This window comes from Phaethon aethereus (assembly GCF_964289735.1).
Source record: "Phaethon aethereus genome assembly, chromosome: W".
Lineage (NCBI taxonomy): Eukaryota > Metazoa > Chordata > Aves > Phaethontiformes > Phaethontidae > Phaethon > Phaethon aethereus.
Window position 1 is genome coordinate 41974650 of NC_138581.1, and position 14061 is coordinate 41988710.

At 47.5% G+C, this 14061-nt stretch overlaps 1 protein-coding gene across 1 annotated transcript in view; it reads left to right on the forward strand.

The window, feature by feature from the left end:
• Nucleotides 1-480: 480 nt before the first annotated feature.
• LOC309415110 (microtubule-associated protein 1B-like) overlaps nucleotides 481-14061 on the forward strand; it is a gene marked incomplete at both ends in the record, with an annotated part of 113618 nt that continues 100037 nt past the window's right edge. The window contains one exon of the mRNA XM_082012556.1: nucleotides 481-661. Coding sequence (XP_081868682.1) covers nucleotides 481-661 — 181 coding nt within the window. The remainder of the gene's footprint in view (nucleotides 662-14061) is intronic.

The window sequence follows — 14061 nt, forward strand, 5'->3', positions numbered from 1 at the left end:
TCTTCATAGCACGGCCACCGTGCTTCAAGGCTGAGACCCTAGGAGAGCCTCGGGGAGTGGGAGATGGCCAAGCCAGCAGTGAGGCGCTGGGGGAGCAAGGTACATTGGATGACCAAACCAGCAGGGTAAGACAGCAGGAGGGCACAGGGGAAGGGTGTGTGTGTCAGGTACGCGGGACCTGCGCCGCCGGCGGCCCCTAGGGACATTGTTCGCACCCCGCGTCCTTTCTACTTCCGGGAGCCGCCGCGGGGAGGATTTGCAGCAGATGACATCAGCTGTGGATGCTGGAAAAGTGGCAGTGCGGGGATGCGCTGGCTCCCCCCCCTTCTTCTTCTCCTCCTCCTTGCCGGGTCCCTGCCCTGCACCGTCTCCGTATAAAAGCGCCTCCGCCTCCCCGCCCGCCCTCACTCCCTGCCTCCTGCGGAGCTGCCGCCGAGCGGTCCTTCCCCCAGCGCCCCGGAGCAGGGCTGGGCGCCCGTCATGGCCACCATGGTGGTGGTGGAAGTGGATTCGGAGCCCTCCTGTAGCATCCCCAACCCCACCTCCCTCTCGCCCAGCCTTTCGCACCGCTTCCTGGACAGCAATTTTTACCTGCTGGTGGTCATCGGCGAGGTGGTGACCGAGGAGCACCTGCGGCGGGCTATCGCCAACATCGAGCGAGGTGAGGCGGCGGGGAGCGGGGCCGCCGCAGGCAGCGCCGCAGCCCCCCGGAGCCCCCACCCCGCCGACGCCTTCCCCTCGAAAGCTGCGGAGGGCAGGCAACCGCTCCCCATTTTCTTCCCCTCACGCGCGGGGCGAGCGAGGGCGCTGCATGGGTTCGGCCGGCGGGGCGGGGGGCCGGCCGCCCCTTGCTCATGGTCGGGGCGACACACACACACACGGCACAGACACATGAGCTGCGAAGTCGTGGTCTCTGGTTTCTTTTTATTTCACGAGGGGCTCGTCGTCCCGTCTGCGCGCACGCCCCTCCCTCCCCACCGGACTCGGAGCCCCTCCGTCGGGTGCGAGCCCCTGCTGCTGTCCGCGGAGATCCGCAGTCGGCTCGGCGCGTACTGCGCCCCGCTGTCCGTTCCCAGGAGCGCCTGCCCCGCCGCTAGCAGCGGGCGAAGGGGGCAAGCCCCCTCCTCACCATTGTTGGGGCGGAGGGGCTGCGACAGGAGCCAAGCACTCGTAGCGCTGCCGAGACCGTCTGCCCGGAGACAGTGGCGGGTGGGCGTGGCGCAGTCCGCACTGCGGTCCCTATGGCAGCCTGGAGCGGACAAAGGGCGTCCGCGCCGCCGAAAAAAACCCCGCGTCTGGAGCTGGGGCGGCTGTTCGGCGTTTCCCTCGGTTCCCCAGTGAACCCCTGTCCCCCACCACGAAACCAAACCAACGGGATTCGGGGCATTTTCCTTCTCAGTGGCAAAGACTCCCTGAGCAGGAATGCAGCTGTGCTTATTGTGTCTAACTTTCGGCAACAAGACTTTTCTCTTGGCTGGAGAATTTTTCAGGACCTAAGCTTTATATGCACATATATATTTCAATAAAGATATGTGTAATAAGGCTGAGTGATCAGCCTCATTATGTCCAGCTACGCGATGCTATGACTCACTGTTTATTTGTCCTTTTCTTAAGACAGCAATACAGGAAAGTATCGCAAATGAAATGTCAGTTTTATAAGTTCTCGATGTGGTTTCTGATACAATAGATTGCACTGTACATGGAGAGGGGGAAAAAGCCCCGTTGCCATAGTAGTGGCATGAAGCACAAAGAAAATTATTGGTGGACCCTATAGTTTGTTAAACTCAACTGATACATGATTTTGTAACGTATTTTTGTTCTGAGGTGGTGAAAGCAGAAATATCAGAAACCTGCCATTGTTAGAAGGGAGAATGAGACCTTGGAAAGGGGAATTGGTAGCAGCCTTGCCATGTAGGTGTGGTTCAGCAGTCTAGCTAGGACTTCACTTGTCTCTATTGTTTTCTCAACTATTGTTGCTTTAGTTGGCTATTTCTCTTGATTCTTTTTTCATGACTGTTTGTGGTAAAGGGCTGCCTCATCACAGCTAACCAGCTTCACCACGACCTGTTCATCTTTATTGATACCATTGTCTCTGAGGGAGAAATACTGAGGCAGATGCTTTGTCATTCAGAGCCTCTTCAGCATTGCACTTTCCTAATGCTATCTAATTTTTTGTTGTCAGAAGTGTCTGCATTTAATTAAATTATTAAAATTTATAGAGCAAATGGATAAAGCTTATGCCCTCTATTTGATGTCATCTTTCCTCTGAAGAAATGCTCTTGTCTCTTCTTGAAGCTTCTATTGTACAGTTGCTGCTGCATAGCTCTGTTGCTGCTACCTCTTGCCACTAAGCATAACACCCACTTACAGTTTTAGATGTTCAGAGGGAATGCTTTGGCCCTTTTATTCATCATTTTGGATTAGAAGTCACCTCACTGCTCCTGGTGTCAGATGATCTGATTGGGATTTTGCCTCGTAGGAAAAAACCTTGATCAAATTTTGAGGTGCATTGTTCTGGATGAGTATGCTGGGAGTCTGAAGCTCTATATGTGAGGAAAATATGGGCTTGACTAATCTCTTACTAATTTGAAAGTATGCTGTAGTCTGGAAAAAACAGCTTCTTTCAACCTTTATTCTCAACAGAGCCTTAAATGCGTTTAGGGTTCTTGATAACTCTGCCTCACTGTCTTCTCTGATACATCTCCTAAGTACCATCACTGAAAAGTGAGGATTCATGTGCTGAATTGCAGCACAACATGTCAAAGAAAACATCTGCTGATAACACATCAGTGGTGTGATGCTATACAACCTGGTGGAATGCAGAGTCACTTCTTAATATATCATGAAGAGGGAATGGTGTAGCAAGCTGCATTTTCAATAATTACATTTAGGATGTCACTGCTAAGGGGGAAATCCTTCAACCCACCATACACCAAAAAAGGAGGGCGTGAAGAGAAAGATTTTTCCACTGATTTGGCAGATGCCACTGAGTGTGCCCCGTCTGCTGTCTGATAAGTCCTGTGTCTAGAGGCATTGCACTCCTAAGCCTGCAGAAAGAAAGAAATAGCTTCAGTTCAGTCATACTTCCAGTAGTTACTTCCATGCTGTTAATAATGTACATCACTGGATTGACCTTGGTTTTTAGTTCCAGAATTACCTCCATTCTACCCAAACCTGATTCGGTTATATAATGTATATAATACTTTATACTACGTTATAATGTATATGTATAATTTTTGCATCCAGAATGCTGAATCATGCAGCTTCTAGGACTACTGTGTGCATGGTATGTCTAGGCTTTTTTTTTTTTTTTTTTTTTTTTGTTATTTCACATTGAGCCCTGTATTTTGGACATTGCCTGGCTCAGCAGGCTGACTATGTCTAATCAGAATCTTATCCCTATTGCAAATTTGGATTCACGACAAAAGCAGCTAGGGATGGATCGTGGACAGATCCTGTCATTAGCAGCATCACTGAATCATAGTCCACATTGCTTATTTGACCTCCAGAAAGCTTTGTAGTCTCCCCACACAAGCTTGCTGTCTGAGGCCAGCAAGCTGTTTATCTTCTAGCTTCTTGAAGTTCAGCACTCATTCATTCAGCATACTTCAGATTTGTGATCAATGTCAGTTCACTAGTGATAGTTTTCATATGAGCTATACGTGTGGTATTATATAATCTTTACTTTCTTCCTCTCAAATATTCCAACACCTGGAAAACGTTAAAGACTGCTGAGCTGTATTTGTCTGCCAAAACTATACTCCAAAAATGCACCATATGACCAAGAGATTTTTGAGAAATGAAAATAAGGAGACTTACAGAAGAGACTCCCTGCTTATGCCTCTGAACAATGATGCATAATTCAAGAAGTGGAGGTGGCTGGCTATAGTTCAGTTATTTTTCCCTTGAGTGGTTATGAAATACACAGATGATACTGTATTTCCAAATTTATTTAGTTTCAAATGGCAACTACTTAATAGCTGGTAGCATATCCCAGTAAGAAGCATGCTCCTACCTTGACTGGGATGCTGACAAGGAAAAGCCCTGGATGAATTCTCCCTGAAGAGGCTTCAGGCTGTTGAAATGCAGATGAGCCAAGTCCCTCCCACTGTAAGAGCAGATCAGGTTCGAGACCACCTGAGGAACCTGAACATGCACAAGTCCATGGGACCTGACGAGATGCATCCCAGAGTCCTGAGGGAATTGGCTGATGTAGTTGCCAAGCCACTCCCCATGATATTTGAAAAGTCCTGGCAGTCAGGTGAAGTCCCTGGAGACTGGAAAAAGGGAAACATTGCACCCATTTTTAAGAAGGGGAGCAAGGAGGACCCTGGGAACTACCGATCCGTCAGCCTCACCTCTGTGCCTGGGAAGATCATGGAACAGATCCTCCTAGCAGCTATGTTAAGGCACATGGAGAACAGGGAGGTGATTTGAGACAGCCAGCATGGCTTCATCAAGGGCAAGTCCTGCTTGACCAACCTAATGGCCTTCTATGATGGAGTGACCATATCATTGGACAAGGCAAGAGCTACGGATGTCGTCTATCTGGACTTCTGTAAGGCCTTTGACACGGTCCCCCACAACATCCTTCTCTCTACATCGGAGAGATATGGATTTGATGGGTGGACTGTTCAGTGGATGAGGAATGGGTTGGATGGTCACATCCAGAGGGTAGTGCTCAATGGCTCGATGTCCACATGGACACTGGTGATGAGTGGTGTCCCTCAGGGGTCCGTACTGGGACCAGTCCTGTTTCATATCTTCATCAATGACATAGTGGGACCGAGTGCACCCTCAGCAAGTTTGCAGATGACACCAAGGTGAGTGATGCAGTTGACATGCCTGAGGGGTGGGATGCCATCCAGAGGGACCTGGACAAGATTGAGGAATGGGCCTGTTTGAACCTCATGAGGTTCAACAAGGCCAAGTGCAGGGTCCTGCACCTGGGTCGGGGCAACCCCTGGTATCAGTACAGGCTGGGGGATGAAGGGATTGAGAGCAGCCCTGCCGAGAAGGACTTGGTGGATGAGAAGCTGGACATGAACCAGTAACGTGCACTTGCAGCCCAGAAGGCCAACCGTATCCTGGGCTGCATTCAAGGAAGCGTGGCCAGCAGGTCAAGGGAGGGGATTCTGCCCCTCTGCTCTGCTCTGATGAGACCCCACCTGGAGTCCAGTGTCCAGCTCTGGAACCCTCAGCACAGGAAAGACACGGACCTGTTGGAGACGGTTCAGAGGAGGGCCACCAAAATGATCAGAGGGATGGAGAACCTCTCCTATGAGGACAGGCTGAGAGAGTTGGGGTTGTTCATCCTGGAGAAGAGAAGGCTCCGGGGAGACCTTACTGCAGCCTTCCAGTACTTAAAGGGGGCTTATGAGAAAGATGGGGACAAACATTTTAGTGTGGCCTTTTGCAATAGGACAAGGGGTAATGGTTTTAAACTAAAAGAGGGTAGATTTAGGCTAGATATAAAGAAGAAATTTTTCACAATGAGTGTGGTGAAACACAGGCACAGGTTGCCCAGAGAGGTGGTAGATGCCCCATCCCTGGAAACATCCCAGGTCCCTTCCAACCCAAAGATTCTATGATTCTGTAATGTTGGTGTTCAAAATCGCAGCAATGCCTGGACTTTTTATGATCATTTATGTGTCACGTTGTTGCGTTAAGAGGCAGAGCAATTTGGCAGAAACTAAACCCCCTTGCTTTCCAGTCGATCCTCAGATATCGGAGGGACTGGGGGCGGCTGAGCTTAGGTTCTGAGTGATGCCCAAAGTCAGCGTTAGTAGTCCGGTCGCGCCCAACACCTTTGTTGGACTATCACGGGTCCGGATGCACTACTAACATCACACTACCTGCTCAGCTGGACACCTCCTGAACTAACACGGCCGCACTCAGAGGTACGGTCGCGTTCAGGGACCACACACGGCTGAGTCAATCAATAGTGCGATTTATTGAACACACGGCTGAGTCAATCAATAGTGCGATTTATTGAAGCAACAGATATACAGGTTCTTTGGATTGCCGGTGATAAATTCACTACCTATAAAGCACGTGCAAATGCTAAAACTACGAGGGACACTACTTGGCTATAAACGCGTTAAAAGATGTAAAGTGACTCTATATAGAGATTTCTAAGTTTCCCGGGAAGGCACTTGGTATGACCAAGGGTTCAAATCTTACCCAACGGCGTCCCGATGGGGGGGAAGAGAGGCTCAGCCCGTCGACTGATCCCAGAAGTTGGAGTGGTACATGACGATGGTATCTTCCCTAACATCCAGCTCTTAAAACATTATTTTATAGTGGTTTACTTCGCAGGTGGAGCTTGAGTGACTCTAGTCATACATACCTTTATCAGGATTGGTGCAGAATTCTCTCGCTTCGCGTTTAAAGGTACAGACTAGGAAAAATTCAGTGCGCACACTCATTGAGGAGGGGTCGCACCTTGGGGGGGTGGTAGCTTTTGAGAGGGGTGTGCGTTTTAGTATTATAATGATATTATAATTAGCAAAGTTCACTCTAAGTACAGCACTTCATCAAAGTTGACAGGTCTTTGGCCCAGGACATTGTAAGCGCAGCTTATCAATGTACATCCTGTGCATCCCTAAACTCCCCTGTTCACAGAGCGTGGCTGCGAGGTCTCCACTCCGCTCCAGCCTCCATGTAATCTCTCCCAGAGTCAGCACACCAGGCGCCCCTGATGTTGCCAACATCCAAGGCTGTTCAGGGAGTCTCCATGGCACAGACCCATTGTACGAGTGCTACGTTCCACCTGGTTTCAAGGCTGTTCTTAGAGGGTAAATTTCCAAAGTACCCCTCAGCGATTACTCCACATTATCCACCCTGTGACTATAGTCACTCAAGCTTCACGATTCTTTTCTTTTAGAATAGATGGGAAGTGTCACATACACTCTTGCTATGAGGATCATCGAGTGCATAGATATTTTCTGGGGATATGGACAAACGTTTCAACATAATCCAAAGTCCAAAATGCAAAACAATTGTTAAAATAAAACACGATGCGGTGAGCATTAATAAGACAACAACAGGGTGAAGCATCTCGTTGAAGATTCCTGTTGTGGTAGGTGACCATCCAAACAAAGTGTCCCACCAGTGGTGTCCTCCATCCCTTCTTACTCTTTCCAACACTTGATGTATTCTCTCTACATCGTGATGGACAGTAATCAGAGTCTTTTGTCCATTTTCCCGAACCTGTTTCAACAACCGCTTCAGGTCTTCATGTTGTAATAGTTTTCTCACCAGGGTAAGATTCATTCCTACAGGGACAGGTAGCAGATCTCGAAATAGAATATAATTTGATTGTACTAGTTGGTAAGATGTAACAGGAGCTGAATAGATAAAGTCACATCCTACAATTTTAGTAAAGTTACAAACGCAAATATTTGAGCGATTGTTAGTATCCACAGTAACATTATCTACAAACACAAAATCACAAGGGGTTCTCATACAAGCACACCCTTTTCCAATATATACAAGCACAGTTTCAAGGGTTTCATTGGGATGTATTTCAAAATGACAAATGTTTCGTTCAGTGTCAAGACAAATGTCTTGGCCTTTGATGATGTTACTTTCACAAATGAATCCCTGTTGTCCCCGTACCACACATGCAGCAACGTCAATAGTTTGCCATCTGTTTTCATTTCGTTGGGCCCATACTCTATGCTCTATAGGATAGAGTATAGTTCCGTTGTGATTTAATCCTAACGCAATGATTGGGTATATGGTATATACCGAAGCATTGCGTATTGTTAAGACAAAAGCAGTGGCTTTGCCATCACTAGGGTTGTAGGTAAAATTGACCAAATACCACCATGATTGGAATTTTCTCTCAAATGTAGTTGCATTATCCCAAACTACCTTTCGAATTTCAGAGGGTAAGATGCCCTCTTCACCTTCTCTTATAATTGCTGCCACCACAGATTGCATCCATAGTTGAGCTTGGATGCAACTGAGAGCTAGAGAAATATTATTTTGGGCTGCACCAAGTGCATCCACAATCAATTGGTGATCCTTTTCGTTTGTTTCTCCCCACTGAGGTAACAAATCTGACACAAGCCATTGGTTAGTTCCCAGTGCTACTAGAGAAGACCGCAATGGGTGTCCTAATTTGCTTAAATCACTTGTTGTTGTGCTCAGTTTATTTATGAGTACTTCAGCCTCTATACTGTTTAAGACTCCCAATCCTGTCCCTATAATACCGGTTGCGTCTCTCCTTGTCCGTCTTGAAGAGATGAGGGTTTGCCCATGTAACCAGGCTAACCACCCTGCATGGGATATATTTAGGAATGGTGAACAGGTTGGTTTAATCGTAGAGATGTTAATTTGCATCAACATCTCCACCTGTTTGAGGGAGTATGACGGATTAAACAGCACTTGTTGCTGACCTGTATATTTGATTATGTAAGGGCCTGTGTTGAAGATGAAGGGAGTTAGACCAATGGGAGGCCGAGTTGGTACATTTTTAGATGTTTGCGGGGGTAAAGGTTTCTTATCCTTTGATGTTGCTGTATCAATCATAAATTCAAATATTAATTCCGTGCCTTCGGAACCCCAAAGGCAGTATACAATTATGGGTTTGGTCAGAGTAAAATTGTACCAACAATCCGAATTTGGTTCGGTTATTTTGTAACACTCAGTGTTGTAGTTCTTTGGTCTGGTAGAGTCGGTATGATATGCTTTGATTTCGGTTGGCCTATGGTAATTAGGTCCGTTAGTTACTCGGCAGCTGATTTGTATTGCCTGTCCTGAAATGGCTTGAAGTTCAGCCATCTGAAGAGAGTCATTCCAACTCCATTCATCCTTCGAAAACACTTCATCTCCATGTATAACTAGAGTAGAGAGATTTAAGTTCCTTTTGTTTTGTAGTGTTCCAACACTTCCACTATATCGTGACAATGCATGGTCCCAAGGGTCATTGCGAGATGTCATAGTGACAATGGCTCTGTATTTCAGGGTGTCAAATGGGGTGTATGGAGTTAGGCCTGGTGGTGTATCTGGGTTAGGTTCAATTATGTCTATTTTGAACCGAAACAACAACCCTGTACAATGTGGTTGTGATGGCCCTAAACCTGTACAGTGTTGTTGCCACTTACAAGTCACAATAGTGGGTTCCACCAGGGTAAAGTTATACCAACAATCCCATTTGTCAGCGACACAAAACTTTGAGGCTACTGGGTTTCCATATATTGCCATTAATGTGGCTTTCTCATGGGTTGATCCATTAATCATCCTACACCCTATCTGGATTCCTTCTCCTGCTTTTCCCTTCAGGATTGGAAGCCATCCGTTATCCCAGCTCCACTCATGTCTTGAAAATACCTCGGCCCCATGCATAACAACAGTAGCTAAGCTTAATTTTTCTTTGACGGCACGTGTTCCTATGACTCCAGTGTGTCCGATATAGGCTTGGGACCACGGCCATCCTGGATCTTTCCAGCTATACATCAAAGGAAGTTGTATTAAAGTCAGAACTAAGCACCACATTTTTCACCAAAGTGGTTCACTTTGCAACCACAGACATCTGCCTCAATTCAGAGCCTTCTTTTCCTGGATTCCTGTGAACACAAAAAGAAATAAACGTGCTCGGTTGTATTCAACCGGCAAGGTTAGAAAGAGGGTGAGATCCACCGGGTACTAATCCGGTGTACTTTTCCTGAGCAATCTTTGGCTTCCTGAATTGGGGATGGTTTGTTTGGCAGAGCCTGGAACAACAGGGTACTATCTATGTCTTTTTGTAGTTTAGATATTTTAATATTACCTTCAGTAATTGGCATAATTTCATTAATGCACTCTAGGTATGCATACCATTTACGAACTGTGGGTTTCTGAGCAATACCAGCAGGTGGTATTGTCCCTTTACGTACTATGTCCAGGAGGCGGAAGGGTCCTCGAATAATCACGCTTTGTTCTCTCCTTATTTGTTCTGTTTGTTTCACTGCTCGCACTACCGACAGTAAACCCTTCTCAAGATCTGAATATCTCCTTTCAGTATCGCTGAAAGAGTGAGATGTAAATTCTAGTGGCCTTTCCGGTCCTTCTGGCCCCTTTTGCCATAGGTTACAATGAGAGCCATGTTCACTGAACCCCCATTCCACATAAATAGGGTCAGTTGGATGTATGGGACCAAGTTGTTGGAATAACCTCAGCTCCTTAATTAGCAACTCTAATGCACTCGTATGTTGTTCAGTCCATTCCCATGATTTTCCTTTTTTGAGCAAACTATATAAAGGACGCGCAATAATAGCAAAACCTGGAATGTGTTTGCGCCAATAACTTAGGGTTCCCAAAACTTGTTGTAATTCCTTTACGCTAGATGGCCTTTGTCCATGCTCTATTTTTTCCAGGGTATCCTGAGGAATAGAAGCAGCTCCATTAACCCACCAGACTCCCAGGAATTTAACTTCCTGTGCAGGTCCCTGACACTTTGTGTCTGGAATTTCTAATCCTAAATCAAGCAGTGTTTTCCGAATGATTTCCATGGTGTCTCTTACACTCTCTTGGCTTTTTCCCCCTATCAGAATGTCATCGATGTACTGATATACTGTGCTATCAGATGAAACAGGAATTTCTGCTAAAATTTTAGCCAAAGCATTGTGGGCAATTGTGGGGGAATGTTTGTATCCTTGTGGAAGCCTGTTAAAAGTGTATTGGATCCCTTTCCATGTGAAAGCAAACTGTGCTTTGTCCTGTTCAAGGAGAGGGATCATGAAAAACATATCTTTGACATCCAAGGCAGCCATCCAAGGATGGGCAACGCCTTGTATCAATGTCACTATTTCTGCCATGTTAGGAACTGCAGCAGTCAAAGGTGCCATATTAGCATTTAACTGGCGGTAATCTACCGTAAAACGCCACTGCCCGGTCGGTTTCTTTACTGGCCACACCGGTGAATTGTATGGCGAATGAGTTCGTTTAATGATGCCTCTTTCTTCTAATTCTGTTACCACCCCGTCAATTCCCATAAGTGCTGCTGCTGGCAAAGGATATTGCTGAACATTAGTGATTTTAGAGGGGGGTAAGGGTATAGATGTTTGTAACAGGCTCAGTTTCACAGTGCCGGGATCCTTTTTATTTCTCGCAAAACTCCACACAGTCCCATCTGGGAGTTTCCACATCCGCCCACGCAATATGTCAAATCCTAAAATATTAGTGTATGCAGCACCAACTAGTACTTCTGCCCGAGTTAATTTACGTTCCTCTGGCAGCCAGAGTGAAATTCTCGCAGTGGGGCCCTCCTTTTCCACACCATCGATTCCGGTGAATTTAACCCTGCGTCGTCCAGGTTTTATGCCCAGGGTTTGTGCTGTTTCATGGGTGATTACTGACATTTGGGCCCCGGTGTCGATGAGAAAGTTTACCAATATTTTCCGGGGTCCAACGGGAATGGCAATTATAGGGTCAGAGTGTTCATTAGAGAGCCATTGAATTGCTAAGACCCGCCGAGCAGGGTGGCTCACTGCCCTCCCCGGGGATAGAAGTTTTTTTGCTGGACTTCTGCCCTGTCAGTTGGATTACATACTGGTGCAGAAGGTACGCTTTCTTTATGGTTTGGGGGTTTCCCAGTGTCCTGGTTTCAGCCAGGATAGAGCTGGTTTTCCTCACAGAAGCTAGTGTGAGACTGTGTTTTGGATTTGGGATGAGGAACTGTTGATAATGTGCTGATGTTTTGGGTTGTTGCTGAGCCGTCAAGGACAGTCCAGCTTCTTGTGCTGGCCTGCCAGCGAGCAGGCTGGGGGTGCACGGGGAGCTGGGAGGGGACACAGCCGGGACAGCTGACCCAGACTGGCCAAAGAGATATTCCCTACCATACGACGTCATGCCCAGTACATAAACTGGAGTTGGCCGGGGGGGCGGAAATCGCTGCTCGGGGACGGGCTGTCGATCACGGGGTGGTGAGCAATTTCTGTATTGGGCATCACTTGTTCTTATACATTCCTTTGTTGGTATTATCATTATTGTTCCCTTCTTTCTTTCTGTCCTATTAAACCGTGTTTATCTCAACCCACGAGGTTTTTCCTAATTCTCTCCCCCGTCCCGCTGTGGGAGGGAGAGTGAGCGAGCGGCTGCGTGGTGCTTAGCTGCCGGCTGGGGCTAAACCACGACAGTCCTTTTTGGCGCCCAACGTGGGGCCCGAGGCTTGAGATAATAACGGTTGCAGGTCACAATATCAGTTTGATTTGCATCATGCTCTCGTCTTTGCTGTACATGTTAAGGATCGGTGTTGGTTTCTGCGGGCTGCTGTACTCTGCAATGATTAGTAATGTCTCGCCTGTGAATTTTGTTTTTAGAGCAGTGACCTTGAGCTTAATGTGGTATCATCTGAGCTCTGTACTAAAGCCGTTACTGTATTTTGGCTACAGTCTTGTGGAGACGATTAGCAATTATACTTCTGCCTCTGAAAGGTTTTTTATGGAGGAAATGCAGAATGGTACCTTTGATACCCTCTATCATAACATTTCCTCCTTCATCACAAGCACGGAAGAGGGAAGAGAGCGAGTCATCGCTTGAAGAGGAGGAAGAGGAAGAACTTATAAAAGAGACGGTAACTACCCGATCTCTATCCCTGAGTGAATTGCGAGATATGCGAAAGGATTTCAGCCGTCGTCCAGGTGAGCACATTGTCACCTGGCTGCTCCAATGCTGGGATAATGGGGCCAGTAGCCTGGAATTAGAGGGTAGGGAAGCCAAGCAGCTGGGATCCCTTTCTAGGGAAGGGGGCATTGACAAAGCAATTGGAAAAGGTGCACAAGTCCTCAGCCTCTGGAGACGACTCCTGTCGGGTGTGAAGGAAAGGTATCCCTTCAAGGAAGATGTTCTATGTCACCCAGGCAAGTGGACCACCATGGAGAAAGGTATCCAGTACCTGAGGGAGCTAGCGGTGCTGGAAGTGATTTATGGTGACTTGGACAATGGACAATCATCCAAAGATCCAGATGAAGTCAATTGCACGCGACCTATGTGGCGGAAGTTTGTACGGAGTGCACCATCATCATATGCCAACTCATTAGCAGTAATGGCCTGGAAGGACGGAGAGAGACCAACGGTGGATGAATTGGCTGGCCAACTCCGGCAATACGAAGAAAGTCTCTCTTCCTCCCTACGGGCCTGCGTCTCTGCTATAGAGAAACTGTCCCGAGAGTTCCGGCAATTCAAAGAGGATATGCCCTACCCTCCACCCATACGGACCAGTGTCTCAGCCATTAGGAGTAAGCGCTCTTCTGTTCAAGAGAGAAGATATAGAGGATACACACCACGAGCCACCCTGTGGTTTCAATTGCGTGACTACGGAGAGGACATGAGGAGGTGGGATGGAAAACCTACCTCGACCCTAGAGGCACGAGTACGCGAGCTGCAAGGAAAAACAATTACAAAAGGGGGTTCAGGTTCCTCGAGGAAAATCGTCGCTCCACTTTCCAGTGGGCAGCTTCCCAGAAAGAATAGAAGAGCTGATCTCACCTCTGATCCTCTTGAAGGGACTTCTGATTCCTATTTACAAGAAGTGGGTAACGAGTACTATGAGCAGGATTAGAGGGGCCCTGCCTCCAGCCAGGCGGAGGAGAGGGACAACCGAGTTTATTGCACTGTGTGGATTAGATGGCCTGGCACGTCAGACCCACAGGAATATAAGGCTTTAGTGGACACCGGTGCACAATGTACCCTGATGCCATCAAGCCATACAGGGGCAGAACCCATCTGTATTTCTGGAGTGACAGGGGGATCCCAACAGCTGACTGTACTGGAGGCTGAAGTGAGCCTAACTGGGAATGAGTGGCAGAAGCACCCCATTGTGACTGGCCCGGAGGCTCCGTGCATCCTGGGCATAGACTACCTCAGCAGAGGGTATTTCAAGGATCCAAAAGGGTACCGGTGGGCTTTTGGTATAGCTGCCTTGGAGACGGAAGAAATTAAACAGCTGTCCACCTTGCCTGGTCTCTCAGAGGACCCTTCTGTGGTGGGGTTGCTCAGGGTCAAAGAAACACAAGCATTTCTGGGTGTTGTGGGTTTCTGGAGAATGCATATTCCAAATTACAGTCTGATTGT